At 46.1% G+C, this 15771-nt stretch overlaps 1 protein-coding gene across 3 annotated transcripts in view; it reads right to left on the reverse strand.

The window, feature by feature from the left end:
- Nucleotides 1-15771, reverse strand: part of PRKCB (protein kinase C beta) — a 334566-nt gene that overhangs the window by 42027 nt on the left and 276768 nt on the right. For all 3 annotated transcript variants that reach the window (XM_023246795.2, XM_023246794.2, XM_019820790.3), the window contains 2 exons: nt 4406-4497; nt 2494-2556 (listed from right to left, as the gene is read on the reverse strand). In XM_023246795.2, the coding sequence (XP_023102563.1) occupies nt 2494-2556; nt 4406-4497 (155 nt within the window). The remainder of the gene's footprint in view (nt 1-2493; nt 2557-4405; nt 4498-15771) is intronic.

Below are 15771 nucleotides of genomic sequence, written 5' to 3' on the forward strand. Positions count from 1 at the left end.
ATGTGGAGGCAAGGCAGCCAGGAATAATGCTGAACTGCAATGCAGAGCTAGTCCAGTGACGATGTCACAGATGCCACCACAGACAAGTCTTGTTCCATGAGGCCTAATGCTGGACTCTGGGTGCTGTTGCTGAGAACTAGTTCCCCTCATGCCTCTGGAAACTAGATGTGGCTGATTACTATGGCCACTCTCAATTCTACAGTCTCTGCCTTTCTTGGTCACTACTTTCTGATTCACGGTGTTGTATGAGTGTGACAAGTGTCAAAGCCTAGGTTATGTGTCTGCCCTTGCTGCAGGAAGACTGTGAAAGTATGTCATTTTCTCTCTGTGGAGTAGGAGCTAGACTCTGTTCCTACACACAAATGAAAGAGATTCAGATGCTGAATTCCTTAAAAGAGTGACAAATGTCCCCTAAAAAATATGACTAGTTGAAGAAGAATGGGAGAATGTGTAGTTAGGAGAGACAGCTTTGAGAGTTAGCTGAAGTCTCAGCACCTGAAATTTAATCTTTGTATTTTATGACCTGAATGGCAAAGGTCCTGGATGCCAGACCCCAAGCCAGGTCCCTACTAGATTGGAAACCTAGCCCTGGATCTCAACCCAACTGACAGGAAACTCTACTTCCTCTTCTGGTCCCTCCCCTGGAACGGGATTTTCTTCCAATAAAGTTGCAGTCCCACATTTAATCTACTCAGCAATCCTGAGCGGCCAGTTCTATTCTAGTCAAGACCCATCCCTCACAAGAGTTAGGTTCTAATGTCAGCACATAAGGTGAAAATCATGTAGAGCCAACGATTACCCACAATCCCCCTTTCTTTAGTTAACCACCTGCTGAAGTCACTGGCTTGAATTAGGAGGTCATGCCACAGGGTGGATAACGTGTTCCTTTTAACACCAGAGTTCTGTTTGGCACAGGACACTCCCACTATGGCGGTCAAATGGAATCGGGGGCTTCCTAGGTGCCATCTCTTGCACACGTGGTGACACAGTTTCATTGAGGGCAAGCATTGCCAGAATGAGCACACGATTTACAGTTTAAATTCTTATTTTTCTCTCTCTTCCTATTTCTTCACTGAGCTCACCCATGTGCCAGGTGAAACCACTCCTTTTCCTGACCTTCATTCTTCCACTATCAGGAATAACTATGGAGAGTAGGGATTCTATGTACTCAGGATGACTGTCCTTTCCGCTAGCTTCATATCATGACTTCAAGGAGTAAAAACAACAACAACAACAACAACAACAACAACAACAACAACAACAAAAACAACAAAGCCCCTGGACTCTGCAGGCTTCTGGCAAGATACACACTTTCCATCCCTTCATTCCACCAGTGCCCACAGCCTCCCCTCCACCATCTGCCTTGAGCCCACCAGGGTTCATCTCTTTATACCTTTTTGGTCCTATGTCTTTCAATTGCACCGCGATGCCCAGGACATTCAGGTCACCCTAACCCTCCAGAGCCCGATCCCGTGCTCTCCACAGAATGACAGGCACCCCGCTCACCACGTGGCACACACCAGCTCCCACCCTGCTCGACTTTTCTCTACAGCACTTATCGCAACCTGACACACCATATCTCTGGGATTTATGGATCTGTCTCCAACCACTACGACAGAAGCTCTACAAAGGCAGGCGGTTTTGCCTGTTTCCTTCCCTGCTGCATCCGGACGATCTAGAAGAGTGTCCAGCACATAGTAGGCTTTTAATAAGTGCATGTCAAATAAATGAATGACATGGAGTTTCATGGCTCTTCACAATCTTTTCGATAGACTCTTGCCCATGCCAAGTGCCCTTTGGAAGCCCCGTGCCCCTGCCAGCCTCTCTTGCATAACCAGCCAGCCCAAGCCTGCACTGCTTACGCCACTTGCATCCATGTGGCATCAGGAGAATTGTACACACTGGACTCACTGACCAATAGCAGCCTCAGGCTCAGTAGTCTGCCGTGCGTGAAATATAAAACGGTATGACTCACACAGCCATGATCATACACTTGCTCCTCCAAAACCGGGCAAATGCCAAGTCCTGAACTTAATCCTGTCTTTCAGGGCAAGCATTTCAGAGATTCATTTCTAAATTGTAGTTACATAGCAAAAAAAGAAAAAAAAGTGTTTCATAATAATAGGATCCATCATATCCCGCCAGCTGAGATTCTCTGCTTGCTCCCCCAGATTGGGGGTCCAAAGACAAGAGAAGGAAGTGCCAGGCCTCCACCGGTGAGCCTCCCCTTCTTAAAGCGAATGGTCTCACATCCGAGGCTCTGAACCGTCACTGGTGGTGGAGTCCACAGAGATCTTCCCATCACCATCGAGAGATGCCCAAACTTTGCCAGGGCAGTGGGCGATGCTGCCTGGCAGAACACATGCCCAAGTCAGGACTGGAGGATTCCTCCCCCACCATGGATTCTAATTTTAAAAGCAGTTAAAGAAAGAGGCAGGGAGGGAAGGAGCTGAGGGAGCTGCAAGGATGGAAAGGGTAGCAGTGCTCACTTACCGGTAAATGATGCCCTTGCTCTGTAAGAAGAACAGACCGATGGCAATTTCGGCAGCGTAAAATCTGAAATTAGAAAAAAAAAAAAAAGCGATGGAGAGATTCAAGGACATCGTATGCCTGGCAAACCCTCAGAATTCCATACGATATTGAACCAGGCGTAGGGCATTAACATCTCACCATGGATGGTCAGCCACACGTCTCCTAAAACGACGTCTGGGAGTGTAGATGTGTGGACAGAGTTTTAGAGAGCCGGGAGGCTGCCTTAAGGACAAATCAGAGGTTCAGCACTTGCTCAGTGGGGAGGAGGCCCTGGGAGAGGACGGACTGGATGGAGAACGACAATTTCTGTCTACGACAAATCGAGTATCTGAATACTAACCGCTAAACTGTTGAAGGCTTACTGTCTACCTGCCACCATCTCAGGTTATTATCTGATTAAATTCTAATAACAGTTCTGTGAGGTAGGCCCTACTTTTACCTCCCTCTTCCTGACATGAGGAAACAGAGGCTTAGTGACAGAAAATAACTTAAGTGATATCACTAATGAATGGCATGACATCTGTCTAAAGCATAAGCTCTTTTTTTTTTTAAGTTTATTTATTTATTTTGAGAGTGAGGTGGGGAGAAGCAGAGAGAGAGGGAAAGAGAGTCCCAAGTAGGCTCCAGGCTGTCAGAGCAGATTCCAATGCGGGGCTCAATCCCACGAGCCTGTGAGATCATGACCTGAACCCGAAACCAAGAGTCAGACTAAGCCATCCAGGTAGCCCTAAAGTAAGCACTTAGCAAAGGCTGAGAAGAAAAGAGATTTTGAGAGAACCAGAAAGTCCAGTTATACCACAGGGTTAGGCAGGGCTTTAGGGAACTATGTTAAGCATTCTGACAATTTGTTTTCTGTGATAATGAGCATAGGGTCCGTGCTCAGTTAGGCATTAGAAGCAAAAGAAGAGCCACCCCCCTGGTCCTATGGGAATTATGAGTAGATCTAGAAGCTCAAGAATGCAAACCCTACCAGAATACAGTGCTCACAACCTCAGCAGGTGGGAAGAGAGGGGGCAGAGCTGAACTGAACAGGAGCCAGCAAGCCTTGGGAGTGACCAGATAGAGCCCTAGATTGAGCCCTCGGGGGCTTTCCAGAGGGACAATAAGATTTTAGCAAACCCCTCAGGAGAGGCTAACTCTGGTCATCCCACAACTTGCTGTCCCTGTTTACCAACAGCAGGGGAGGAACACGATGAGATCTGTGTTCTCAAAAGATGATTCTGGCTGCCTTGGAACTGACAGGGACAGAATGGACTCAGCAGGGGAAACACAGTTCCAAAAACCTGAATCAGTCTCCCCACTCAGGAGCCACAGGGCACAGCTACAATCCAACTTGATTCCTCATCCCCCAGGAATAAGGGCATCTGAGTGTGTGTGTGTGTGTGTGTGTGTGTGTGTGTGTGTGAGAGAGAGAGAGAGAGAGAGAGAGAGAGAGAGAGAGAGAGAGAGGTGTAGGACAAAAATCTGGGTCAGAATGTGGATCTGTCTCACACCAGCTCTGTGATCTTGAGCAAGTTTCTACAAACTCTGGGCCCAGGCACATACTAAGCTCTCAACAAATAGTGACAAATGAATAAACAAAACCTACAAGGATACCCCCCGAGGCATCTAGGGGGCCTTTCCCTTAGGAGTCTGGGGCAAAACATCAGCGATAAAGAAAGAACTGTGGTTCTCAAGCTTTAGGTACTTAGCTGGTATCAGGAAAACAAAAAAGAAAAGGATCCCATATCAAACAGAATACCTTTTTCCCCTGGCCATACATTTATCATGAAGCGGTTCAAGATGTTAACAATCCCTATTCAGCTAAAAATCCAAGGGAACTAACGTGCAAGGATCCCACAGGAAAAGAAGCACAGCACAAGTTTGTACTTACACAGCATGAGGCTCCTTAAACCGGCCAACTTGTTGGATGTGGTACATGAGGTCACCCCCGTTCACGTACTCCATCACAAAGTACAGGCGGTCCTGGGACAGGAGAGCAAACGGCAACGTCAATATCCTATGTTCCTCAGGTTCCAGATGGAGAGCAGCGAAGAGCTGGGATTTATGATCAAAACCCCCAGGACTCTGTGACAAGCCCCTATTTGCCAGGCCCATTATTTCCCAACTGCAGTATTTGTGCCATTGGAAGAATGCAACTGGGCCAAGGTGGCACATGCTTTTTTTTTTAAATTAATAACTGCAAAGTTCTATTTGTTTGGAAATGGAAATTGTAATTAGCAGATTAATATTGTGACTTAATGGATATTATTATTTAGGATAAAAGCTAATTGTAACGAAGAGTGGAAAATAAATCCATGGATCATCTTACAGATAACAGGTAACTGTGGTAACCAGCCTCCAGGGATGGCCCCCTGTGATTTTCACCCCCTGGTCCTCACGTCCTTGTGTAGCCTCTTCCCAAAAGGAATAGGACTGACTTGCATAACTGGTAGAGCAGTGTAAAAAATGGGGGCACCTGGGTGACTCAGTAGGTTAAGTGTCCGACTCTTGATTTTGGTTCAAGTCATGGTCTCACGGCTCGTGAGATTAAGCCCCGCATCAGGCTCTGTGCTGACAGCATGAAGCTTGCTTGGGATTCTCTCTCTCTCTCTCTCTCTCTCTCTCTCTCTCTTTCTCTCTCTCTCAAAATAATTAAATAAACATTAAAAAAAGAATATTGTAAAAATTACAGTGTGTGACTTCCATGACTATGTCACAAAAGATACTATAACTTCCATTTTGCTCTCTCTTGGATCATTTGTTTGGGGAAGTTGGCCACCACGTCATGGGAATGCTCAAGCAGCACATGGGAAGGTGTATTTGGCCAAGAACCAAGGCCTCCTGCCAATGGCCAGCACCAACTCCCCAGCCAAGGGAAGGAACCACCTTGGGAATAAACTCTCCAGCCCCAGTCAAGCCTTCTGATGACTGCAATCCCAGCTGACCACTTGCCTACAACTTTTCATATGAGACCCCAAAACTAGAACCACCCAAGTTAACCACTCGTGAGTTCCGACCCCAGAAACAGCGAGATAATAAATGTTTATTGTGGTTTTAAGCCATTAAGTATTGAGGTATTGTAATAGATAACTAACATGTGACTACGGAGGGAAACAAATTCTTTGAATTTGAGTGGCCTTGGAGGGCATATCCAGAAGGAGTGCAGGACTGTGAGACAAGGAGCCCACAGAGAACTAAGCTGACATACGTGAAGTGCTCTAACACGATGGTGGCCTCATCACAAATGTTTCAGCCACCATCAACAAAATCTTATGGCTCACAGAAGATTATTTTCTACATAACAGTCATAGATGCCTTTGTCCAATGTGTACTGTCTAATAACTGGAATGATAACTATTATAAAATAAAGCTGCCAGGGCACCTGGGTGGCTCAGTCGGTTGAGCGTCTGACTCTGGCTCAGGTCATGATCTCAGGGTGTAAGAGTTCGAGCCCCGCGTCGGGCTCTGTGCTGACAGCTCAGAGCCTGGAGCCTGCTTTGAGTTCTGTGGCTCCCTGCTCTCTCTGCTCCTCCCCCACTCGCACACACTCTCTCTCAAAAATGAATAAACATTAAAAAAATTAAAAAAAAATAAAGCTGCCATCTTGTGAGCATTTATTATGTGACTTAGCCAACTGTCTTTACATATTTTGTCTCACTTATCTCTCTAAACAATCCAACAGGACAGTATTACCATGCTTCCCCTTTTAAAGATGTTAAAGTTCAAGCCCAGAAAGGGTAAGTAACTTGCTGATTGTCGGTGATTCTGCTGTTCAGCGGCAGAGCCGGGATTTGAACCCCAGGCAGGTTGGTTCCAAACCTTATCAGGCTGCTACCCGTGTAAGACTCTGACTAGACATTGTATGGATGTGTGCGTGTGTCCTCCCTTCTAAGAGCTTCCAGTCCAGGAGGGGCGAGAAAGGACCTAGAGATCCAGCCACACAGCAAGACAGAAGCTGACAGGTCACAGGGCAAAAGTACAGGTTGATCAATTATTTTTGCAAAGTCAAGGGACTTTCTCACACTACTTCACCCCCTCAGCATCTTTACTGAGAGGCAGAGAGGGAGGCAGAGTTATCACTTCTGTCTCTCAGTGTCCAAGGCGTATGAGGCTTGCAAAAAAAGGTCATCCACAAGGTAGTGGCAGAGTGGAGATAGTAGTCAGAACCGCCGACACCCAGCCCCTGGTTCTTTGGGGGTTTTTTTTGATAGAAAACAAGCCTTAAAAATAGCATCTGTCTTTGCTGCACGTTGAAGGGAACCAAAACACTTGCTTTTAAAAATTATTTTTAAAACTAGCAGATGGCATTGGCCACAGAGAGAAAAGTAAGTAAAGGAGAGATTTCGCTTGCTTGCTTGCAGCTTTGGAAGAACTCAGCTTGCCCCCCAAACTCATTAGTTAGAATCCCAACATCAGGGAGAGCTCTGCTTGTAGCTAATGCCGTGTTTTGTGGTTTGCTTCTGCCATGAACCGTATGCGGGAAAATCCTGAGATCCATCATCTTTGAACTGTACTGAGTCTGCCTTGGGCACACCAGTGCTTCGTATATGAGACAGTGTGGCTGGCGTCCTGCCTTCCCTGTTTTCTGAACGAACACTTAATGATGCCCGCCCTAGGCCAGGCATGATTTTACTACCAGGGAGGCTGCTATGAATAATCCATGGTGCCTGATGTTAAGGATTCCCCAGATGCGTGAGGAGACCAGGTAAATTTCTAAACGGCACTGTTTCCCAAAATGTGGAGGGAGATAATTTTAGGTGGGCTATGGATGCATAAGGCTTTACCTTCATAGTTTTGTGTTTATTTTAATGTGTATTTTGGAAAACAGAACTAGCCCTTGAAGCCCCTGATTCTGTGGCTATTATTGCTGAGGGGGACAGCGGAGTGCATAGAGTTACAAAGGACGAAGGAGTGAGGCAAGGCTGGGACCAGATTATGATAAATTGCATAAGGCCATCAACTTCAAACTTTGGTTGTCTCCCACACGAGCTCCAAGATTTTACCACATTTACCCGCCTCATCCGCTAAAATTTACTTAAAGATATTTCCATTAAAATTTACTTCACTTTTTTTACTTAGACACATTATTTAACAATTTTACAACTTCATACCAAAGTCATAAGTGGAAATTCATTGTCTCTGTAAAAAAACAAAAATGCATAGCTGGAGTCTATCAACTCTATGCTGTATCTGGTCTGGCTTTTGCTCTATCGGTCCCTCAACGGACTTATTTTTAAAGCAAATGCAATTTGTCCATGTACCACCAAGTTCATCTGGCACTCCAAGGTAAGGCACATCCAAATTTGAAAAACACTGCCAGGGGCAACCTCGAGCCAATCTTGAGCAGGGAGGTGAATTTTAGAACGGTTCCTTGAGCATTTATTTTTGCAAGTCATGTATTAGGTGTTAAAGGGGTAAACAATGATGAATAGCATATGGGCCTTGCCCTCAGAGAATTCAGAGTCTTGTGAAAACAGATATGCAACCAACTCAAGCCAGAATCTAAAATAAAACGTGATAAGAGGAATTGCGTGACAGGCACGAAGAGGGAGCTCCGGGGGCGTCAGCTAACTAAGTGGTCCTCACCCACTGCCTCCGATTCTTACATAATTATCCCCCCCACCAACATAATGCCCTGAGATCTGACTTTGCTCCCCACTCTTCCAATAAAATCGTTTCAAGGCCTCGAAAGATCTTTCTTCTGGTCACGTGCAGGGTTCTCCATTAGGACCTCTTCGCTGTACTCTACTCGTGAAAATCAGACAGGTGTTGGGTATTGAGTCTCCCCGAATTGTTCAAGTTTCCAGCGAGGACTTGTCACAGCTTAAGACTTCAGCCCTCATCTCTCTGGGCTGATGAGTCTTGACTTATATTTCCATCCCCTGTCTTTCTCCTGAGCTCCAGTTCGCTCCAGCTGGCTACAGGACGTTTCTACGTGGGTGTTCCACTGTCGACTCCAATTAAAAGCGCAGAAAGGCAAGCTCTCCCTTCCCTCTTCAATCTAGACAGCCTGCTCAACTTTCAAAGCGTTTCCCCCAAAACTGTCATTGTTATTGTTGTTATTCTTCATTAACACGCTGCCCTTGTCCCCCGAGCATGAAACGACTTCAGGTAATTTTAAATTTCCCTTCCCCTTTCTCGCTTGTGTTCAGTCACTGAGGAAATCACACTAAATGTCTGTCTGTCACACCGCATCATGCAAAATGGTTGGATAGAATGTCTCACATCTGGAGCGGGAGTGTAAGGGTAGTTTGATTTAAAACAATGACTGCAAGGCATGCGCCGAATTTATCGGGGTGGGGGAGGGCGGGCATGGCAGAGAATTCAAAGAAATCATCATTCTTTCCCCAAGGCGGCTGAAAGCGGGATGTGATGTGACGCCCACGTGACTACTGGGGGGGACACCTGACACTTTTAAGAAGATGCCACAGACAGAGAGGATCCAGAATGTGGGCAACTCTAAGAGCATGCGCCATGCTTTCAAGTGAGTTTCAGTAAGCATTTGCCTATTGAATGATCTTTAATGGTTTGCGAAGCTGGCCAGTGAATCAATCCTGTCCGTAAGCCATTCCTTTTATTGCTCAGATGCAAGTACTCGTCTCGAGAAGCTGTGCAGTGCCATGGTGGAGAGCCGTACCTGTAGCATGCACTAGTCCTGGGTTCAAGTCTCAATTACACCGCTTGCACACTCTGAGGGCTTGCATCCGGTACTAAACCCTCCCTGCCTTCCTAAAGGGGTAATGATAGCTTCTCCTTCAGAGGGTTTTGCAGAGATATAGAGATGATGCATGTCACATCCTTGCAGATTCAGTGCCTCCCTCAAGTAGTCATGGACATGTGTCATGCACAACTTTTTCCCCTCTGTATTCTATAGCCTTAGAATCCTTCTCAGAATCAAGCAATGGATGCTCCTCTAACTTACTTTCCAGCTTTCCAAGCCTTGCCCTTCCACACAGAGAGCAAAGCTCTCAAGGGCTAGGACCATCTCTACTCTTCCTTGGATTTCTATAGACCTTTGATTACTGAATGAACATGCAAAGGCCACCATTAAGAAGGCAGAGAGAACCAGGCTGTGTCCCTTCCTACCCATACCCACTTTGTATGCCTGGGCTGCGTTCCTGAGTCCTCTCCTGCACTCACGATCCTCAGATGCTTCAGTTGCCTAAAGCGCCAACACGTGCAAAACTCTCACCAGCTTCCCCTCCTCGGAGGCACTCGATGCTGTGTTTGTACCACCAGCGGTAGGTCACGCCTGGCTCCAACCCGTTAGTTTCCTTGCACTCAAAATGGTGACTCCCACTTGACAGGAGCACTAGTGAACCCTTCCCTGTAGATCCAACCCCTTCTTAAGGGTTCCTACTGAGTTGGTAGCGGCCAACTACCAGTGGACTGGGCCAGGAATAAAACTTCTGACCTATGCTGAGCCAATCAGATTCTGTTTCCCAAGAGTACGAATTAGAACCAATCAGATTCTCTTTCCCATGAGTGTGAATCAGGGAATTCGGCAGATAGGCAACCTGCAAGGAGTTAGAGAGGCTATGCTGCTACCATGATCAGGGAGAAACAAAGAAAACAAGGACAAAGAAACAGACATCTATTCTAGAAAGCTTTGAAGTTCTGGTTCTTCATGAGGCTCAGGTACATCTTTGCCTTTGGGTTGTTTCCTTCCAATAAGATTCTGTCTCTCTCTTTCTCTCTCTCTTTTTTTAATGCAATAGTTTGGAGGAGGAGGTTTTCTGTTTCTGGCAACCCAACTATTGCCTACTGAGACTCTGCCAGAGTTCCTACAGCAACACCCTTCTATCAAACCATACCCCTGGGCACTCATGCCAACTCTGAGCCGATCCTGAGTTACCAGGACCCCTTGGACGTTCTCGGTGCTCAAAGGACATGACCTCAGGGGCCAGGTCTACAAGTAGAACCATCCTCACCCCTCTCCCTGTCCCCGCGTGCATTCTGGGGCGATGCCCATCCCAGCATGCCTTGCAACTGAGTTCTTGCTGGACCACGACAGCAAATTTGGGGAGGAAGTAACTTCTGTCCTTCAATGACTCATAAAATCTAATTCTATTTAAAAAAAAAAAAGAAGTGCATATGTTCAATTGAAAAGAAAACATTTAAAATAGATGTTTTGCTAAGGAGACTTAACTGCCTGTGCCCACTGGCAGTTGGGAAATTGCATGGATGTGCCAGGCTGACAATTGTCCCTGAGAAAAACTGTAAAAGGACCGGAGGAAACATAATCCTTTTGTGCCCATGCAGCAAGGCGCCCCTCAAACTCAGCTCCATTAGTGCAGGTAGCCTCCATTTATTATTTATTCTGCACATTGTATATCATCGTCTCAAATCCTCACTTATTACGCTCACTTGAAAGATGATGAAACCAATATTCAGAGCTGTTAAGTGACTTTCTAGAGGTCACACAGCCAATAACCACACACACAGACTTATGTGGCTGAGGCGCTCATGCTTATCCCTCTGTGCTTCTAGAACAATTTGCCTAAACCCCAGTTCATCTAATGAGCAATTTTAAAAACTCAACTTCTTTCTGATGGCTTTTACATCTCCTTGGGTATTAACTTTGGCCATCTTGTGGCACATTCAACACTTTCAAATTGTTTTATTATAGACATTTCTGAAATAATATAAATTCAAAACAAAGATATTTATCCACGGACCCCTCCCTAAATCAAATCAAGGTTTTCATTTGTCTGTGTCTTTTTCGGATTCTTTTCCGTGTGCATATGCAGTTTTAACACGTTTAGAACAATCTCTTAAATAAAATTTAATACCTTTCATTTTCAGTTAACGTTGTGCCATGCATATTTTTCAGAGATTTTTTTAATCCATTTTTTTTGAGAATATACTTCTGATGTAACTTTGCTTTTCCAAATAAGTTTTTTAAATTTAAATTTGCATCATTCTAAGAATGACAAAAGTTGTTTTGCATATTGGTGGGTGTCTTTTTCCCTTTTATCTATTTTGGCCACCTTCGGATTTTTTTTTTTAATTCTATTAAGGATCTTTCGTTTTCAAAATTCTAAGTCACTAGCGAGAAAAACACATCAAATTTGCAGCACGTTAGACTGGATTTGTCATTTTTTCAAAGTAGCTGATTCATAAAGGAATTCTGGGTCACAAAATACAAAATGACAATCCACTCGGGTTACACTGGCCTCCTCTCTGCTCCTCAAACACGCTGAGTATATTCCCGCCTAGGGCTCTTACACTCACTCTTCCTCCTTGTCTAGAACGCTTTGCCTCCAGATAACCACATGCCTCGTTCCCTCACTTGCTCTGGTCTCTGCTCAAACGTCACCCTTATCAGAAAGACTTTTCTTTGATCATCCTATCAAAAATAGCATCCCTCCGACCCAATCCCTCCATCTCTTCCCCCGTAATGTTCTGTCGCACTGTTGTTGGTTATCTGTCTCCCCCCTTGGACATAAATTCCACAGGAGCAGGGGACTTTATCCCTTTTGTCCACTGATGGAGCCCTCACAAGGATGCAGCTGGGTCCCGACACATTTATTTCAACAAATAAATATTTGCTGACAGGATCAATAAGCATTAGTAGCCTCTGTATACTGCAGGCATGGTCTGACTTCTAGGGAGGCTGGCTTTAGAGATACTGCCTGCTGCAGCCCAGCCTGCCTCCCCTCCCCTGCAGCACCAATCAAGGGGTCAGGGGTGATGCAATTCCAGAAGGTGAGTGTGAGCCAGATGACCGCCTCTATGGGCCTTCCCCAAAAAGGGGGTGTCGCCTTCCTGCTCACCTGAGACAAGCAACTGATGATGGTTTGCCTCATACATATGCGGTGCTCCCTACATTTGAAAATCTTTCCCACCATAAAACCTTTCCAATCATTGCAGTATCCTTGTAGGGTGAGCAGGTGACTCTTCCATAGTGGAAGGAACCCCTGAAGGGGCTTTAGGAAACCCGGCTGTCTAACCAGACATTTCGCCTCTCTGAGGGTTGGTTTCCACCGAAATGTGGACAACACTTGCTTATAGTGTTCTGGTGAAAACTGGATGGAATCATGAGAGGGAAAGTGACTTAGAAACTAGACAAAGGAACCTGGGTCAGGATAGCAAGGTTGCGGGTCTGGACTCTTGCAGAACAAATCCCAGTGTCACCATTAACCTACTATGTGAGACTGCACGAGTTACTTAACATCTCTGAATCTCAGCATCCTCCTGGAGAAAGCAGGGACAGTACCTGAATCTCAGCATCCTCCTGGAGAAAGCAGGGACAGTACCGGTGTCTACCAGAAGAGGCGCACAGAACATACACTGCGAGCACCTGCAGAGTGCGGAGCGCACAGCCGGCCCACGCTGACGTGCTCACAACGCCAGCTGCTGGGTTTTGTTGTTTGTAACATCACGGTTAAGGCCATGTGGGCTGCAACTCAACATAATGTGCTAGCAAAAGCCTGGCTCTGCATTCAGTGGGCCTGGGAGCCCGTGCTGTGTCTGGGGAAAACTACCCCCAATATCCTACGTCCTCAAACCTTTCTCCTGCAAAGTGGGATGACAGGTAACCCTTTCCGTAGCATGGATTTTTTGGTGAAGTGAAACCAAGTGTTTGGAAGACCACACGTGGGAGATGCTTGGATGGAAAGTCAGGTCCATTCCCAAGACAGAAACATGGGGGAGCACCACAAGCCTTCACTGAGCAGGGGAGAGGTGAGCCAGCAAAGGGTTGGGGCTCGGGCCCCTGCCAGAGCCTACAGACAGGATGGCTGCTGGTGGCTCTGCCCCAGGGGCATCACATGGCCTAGAAATCCAGGCAGCCATGCTCAGCACCCTCAAAAGACTGAACATTGGGGGCGCCTGAGTGGCTCAGTCAGTTAAGCGTCCAACTTTGGCTCAGTCATGATCTCACGGTTCATGATTTCACGTCCATGTGCTCTGTGCTGACAGCTCAGAGCCTGAGCCTGCTTCGGATTCTGTGTCTCCCTCTCTCTCTGCCCCTCCCCTGCTCATGCTCTGTCTCTCTCTCTCTCTCTCTCAAAAATGAATAAACATTAACAAAAAAATTTTTTTAAAAGACCTAACAGTGTCACAGTTAAGTGTAAAACCCCGTGGAGCCAGGCTGCCTGGGTTCAAATCTTGGCCCTGAAATGTACTTGCTGTGTGGCCTCAGTCCCCTCGTCTTAGAGGGGTGATGACAGGACCCATCCAAAGGTCGTCATGTGGTTTAACAGTGTCAGCCTTTGCCTCACGTGAGTAGGCATTATTATGTCTTTGAAGTGAATTTAATTTATGTAAACTCAAAGTATATGTGCTTAAAAAAACTATCTGCCAGGAAGGCAGTGAGGGCATCTCCTCAAGCCAAGCACAACTGTAACATTTATGGTTACATTTTCCCCAAACCACGCGGCCCTTAGAGAGAGAGTAGCTACTTTGATCCGCACCAACAAGAGGGCAGTCTGTTCCACCCTCAGCCTTGCTGGATCAGGAGACTGCGAGGTGGCCGCCAACATGGGCCTCCATCCCCACACAAGACTCGAACCCATGGAACTGTGTTCTCAGCGCCGTCTCTCTTCCCTGACATGTGACACCCCTTGAGGGGACCCAGGGCACCGCATGATTTCCAGATAAACCCCAGCCCTACTGTCTAATGCCAGAAAGCATACTAAAATACGAGTGAGGCAGTGCAGTATGAAAAGAATTGCCTCAAATCCACTCTACTATCATTTTGAAAGCAGTACCTTACTAATAAAGATACTGTACGTCAATAACGTTTGTCACACATGACTAATACCTCCAATCTCAATACATTCAACCGAAATTGAAAATGGTGCTCTAAGTTGGTCCAACCTCTTGCTTGAGAACAGGAACTCTTCTTGGTCTATTCCCCAGACTGAGACCCTTCTTGATCTACTGATGTCAGTGGGTAAACCTGGGGACCCACGATGGGAAAAGGAGAAGATGCAGCATGGAGGAGTTTAGAGGTTTAAGAATCTAGTCTGGTCCTGTCTCTGCTACCTCTTGAGTGCCTGAAGGACCTAATTCCCTAAAACTCAGGCTTTGGAACTCTCTTCACCACTGTGCCAAGGATGTGAACTGTTGCTCGCGTAATATTTTTCTTTACATCGACTCTCTTCTTTTACGCAAACGTTTTATTTTAGAAGCAAGTGTTGACTAGTCACCTTTGGAGCATAATCATGAACCAATTTGTGACAAACTGTCCAGTAACAAGAAAGAATCAAGCGTTTATCCAGCGTTTCCTATACGAGCTGTGCCATGGGGAACCAGGCAAGTGAGGAGGGGCAGCCTGCCTTCAAAGAGGCATATCCTACCAGTAAATGAAAAAGAAATGACAGAATTAGGGTACCGCCATTAACGGGCCTAGGGGCTGAGTGAGCATCAGTGACGGCCAACATCACAGAAAGAGAGACACGGGGTGTTCTGTGCCTTTGAACCAAAGAGCATGCCTTCTAGGTTCTTACCAAAGGGATCAGACCTGATTCTGCCCGAGTCTCTAGGCCCGGCTACTGATTTGCAGGAGACACATCAGACAGGAAAACTGTGCAAGAGGCCCACACCTGTGCAATCCGCAAATCCAGACCGTGAAAACGCTCTGGGTCAAACAGCCCAGGATCTTCAGCAGATGAAGGAACGGATAAACAGAAAGGATGGAGGGGAGAAATCACTGTATTAAAAGGCTTAAAAGACACAGCCAGTGTCTAAAAATGGGAAAGATTAAACTACCGTATTAAGAGACGATAAGACTCAAGTGATAAAACTATAAAGACGCACAAGGAAGTCAAGCCACCGCTTGCCGGGAGATCGAGATTAGAACACGAATAACCTTCCAGAGTGGCGGCCAGAGTTCTGTTTCCCAACTGGGGTGGTGATTTGAGGAACTTAACCTTATAAGAACTCATTACTAAAACATCTATTTTGTGTGTGTGTGTGTGTGTGTGTGTGTGTGTGTGTTTAAATATTTGCTTACCTCGTATGCAAAACAGTGACTTAGAAATGGGTGTTTGCCAAAGCTTAGAAACGGAAGCCTGGTACTCTTCTGTTAAAAAGAGGATACAGGTGTGCTGACACCAAACAGAAACATTCCCCTTGAGGCATTCAGGAGAACTTAAAGCTAATTAAAAGGGGAATGTAACTTTAAATCTATGCACCAGCCAAAGTCACCCTTTGTACCCAGGGCCACTTTGCGCTGGGGTATATGCACCCTACTTTGGCAAATACGGTAAGTGACAGAGCCGGGATCTGAGCCCAGGTCCTTCTGACCCC

This window comes from Felis catus, chromosome E3 (assembly GCF_018350175.1).
Source record: "Felis catus isolate Fca126 chromosome E3, F.catus_Fca126_mat1.0, whole genome shotgun sequence".
Lineage (NCBI taxonomy): Eukaryota > Metazoa > Chordata > Mammalia > Carnivora > Felidae > Felis > Felis catus.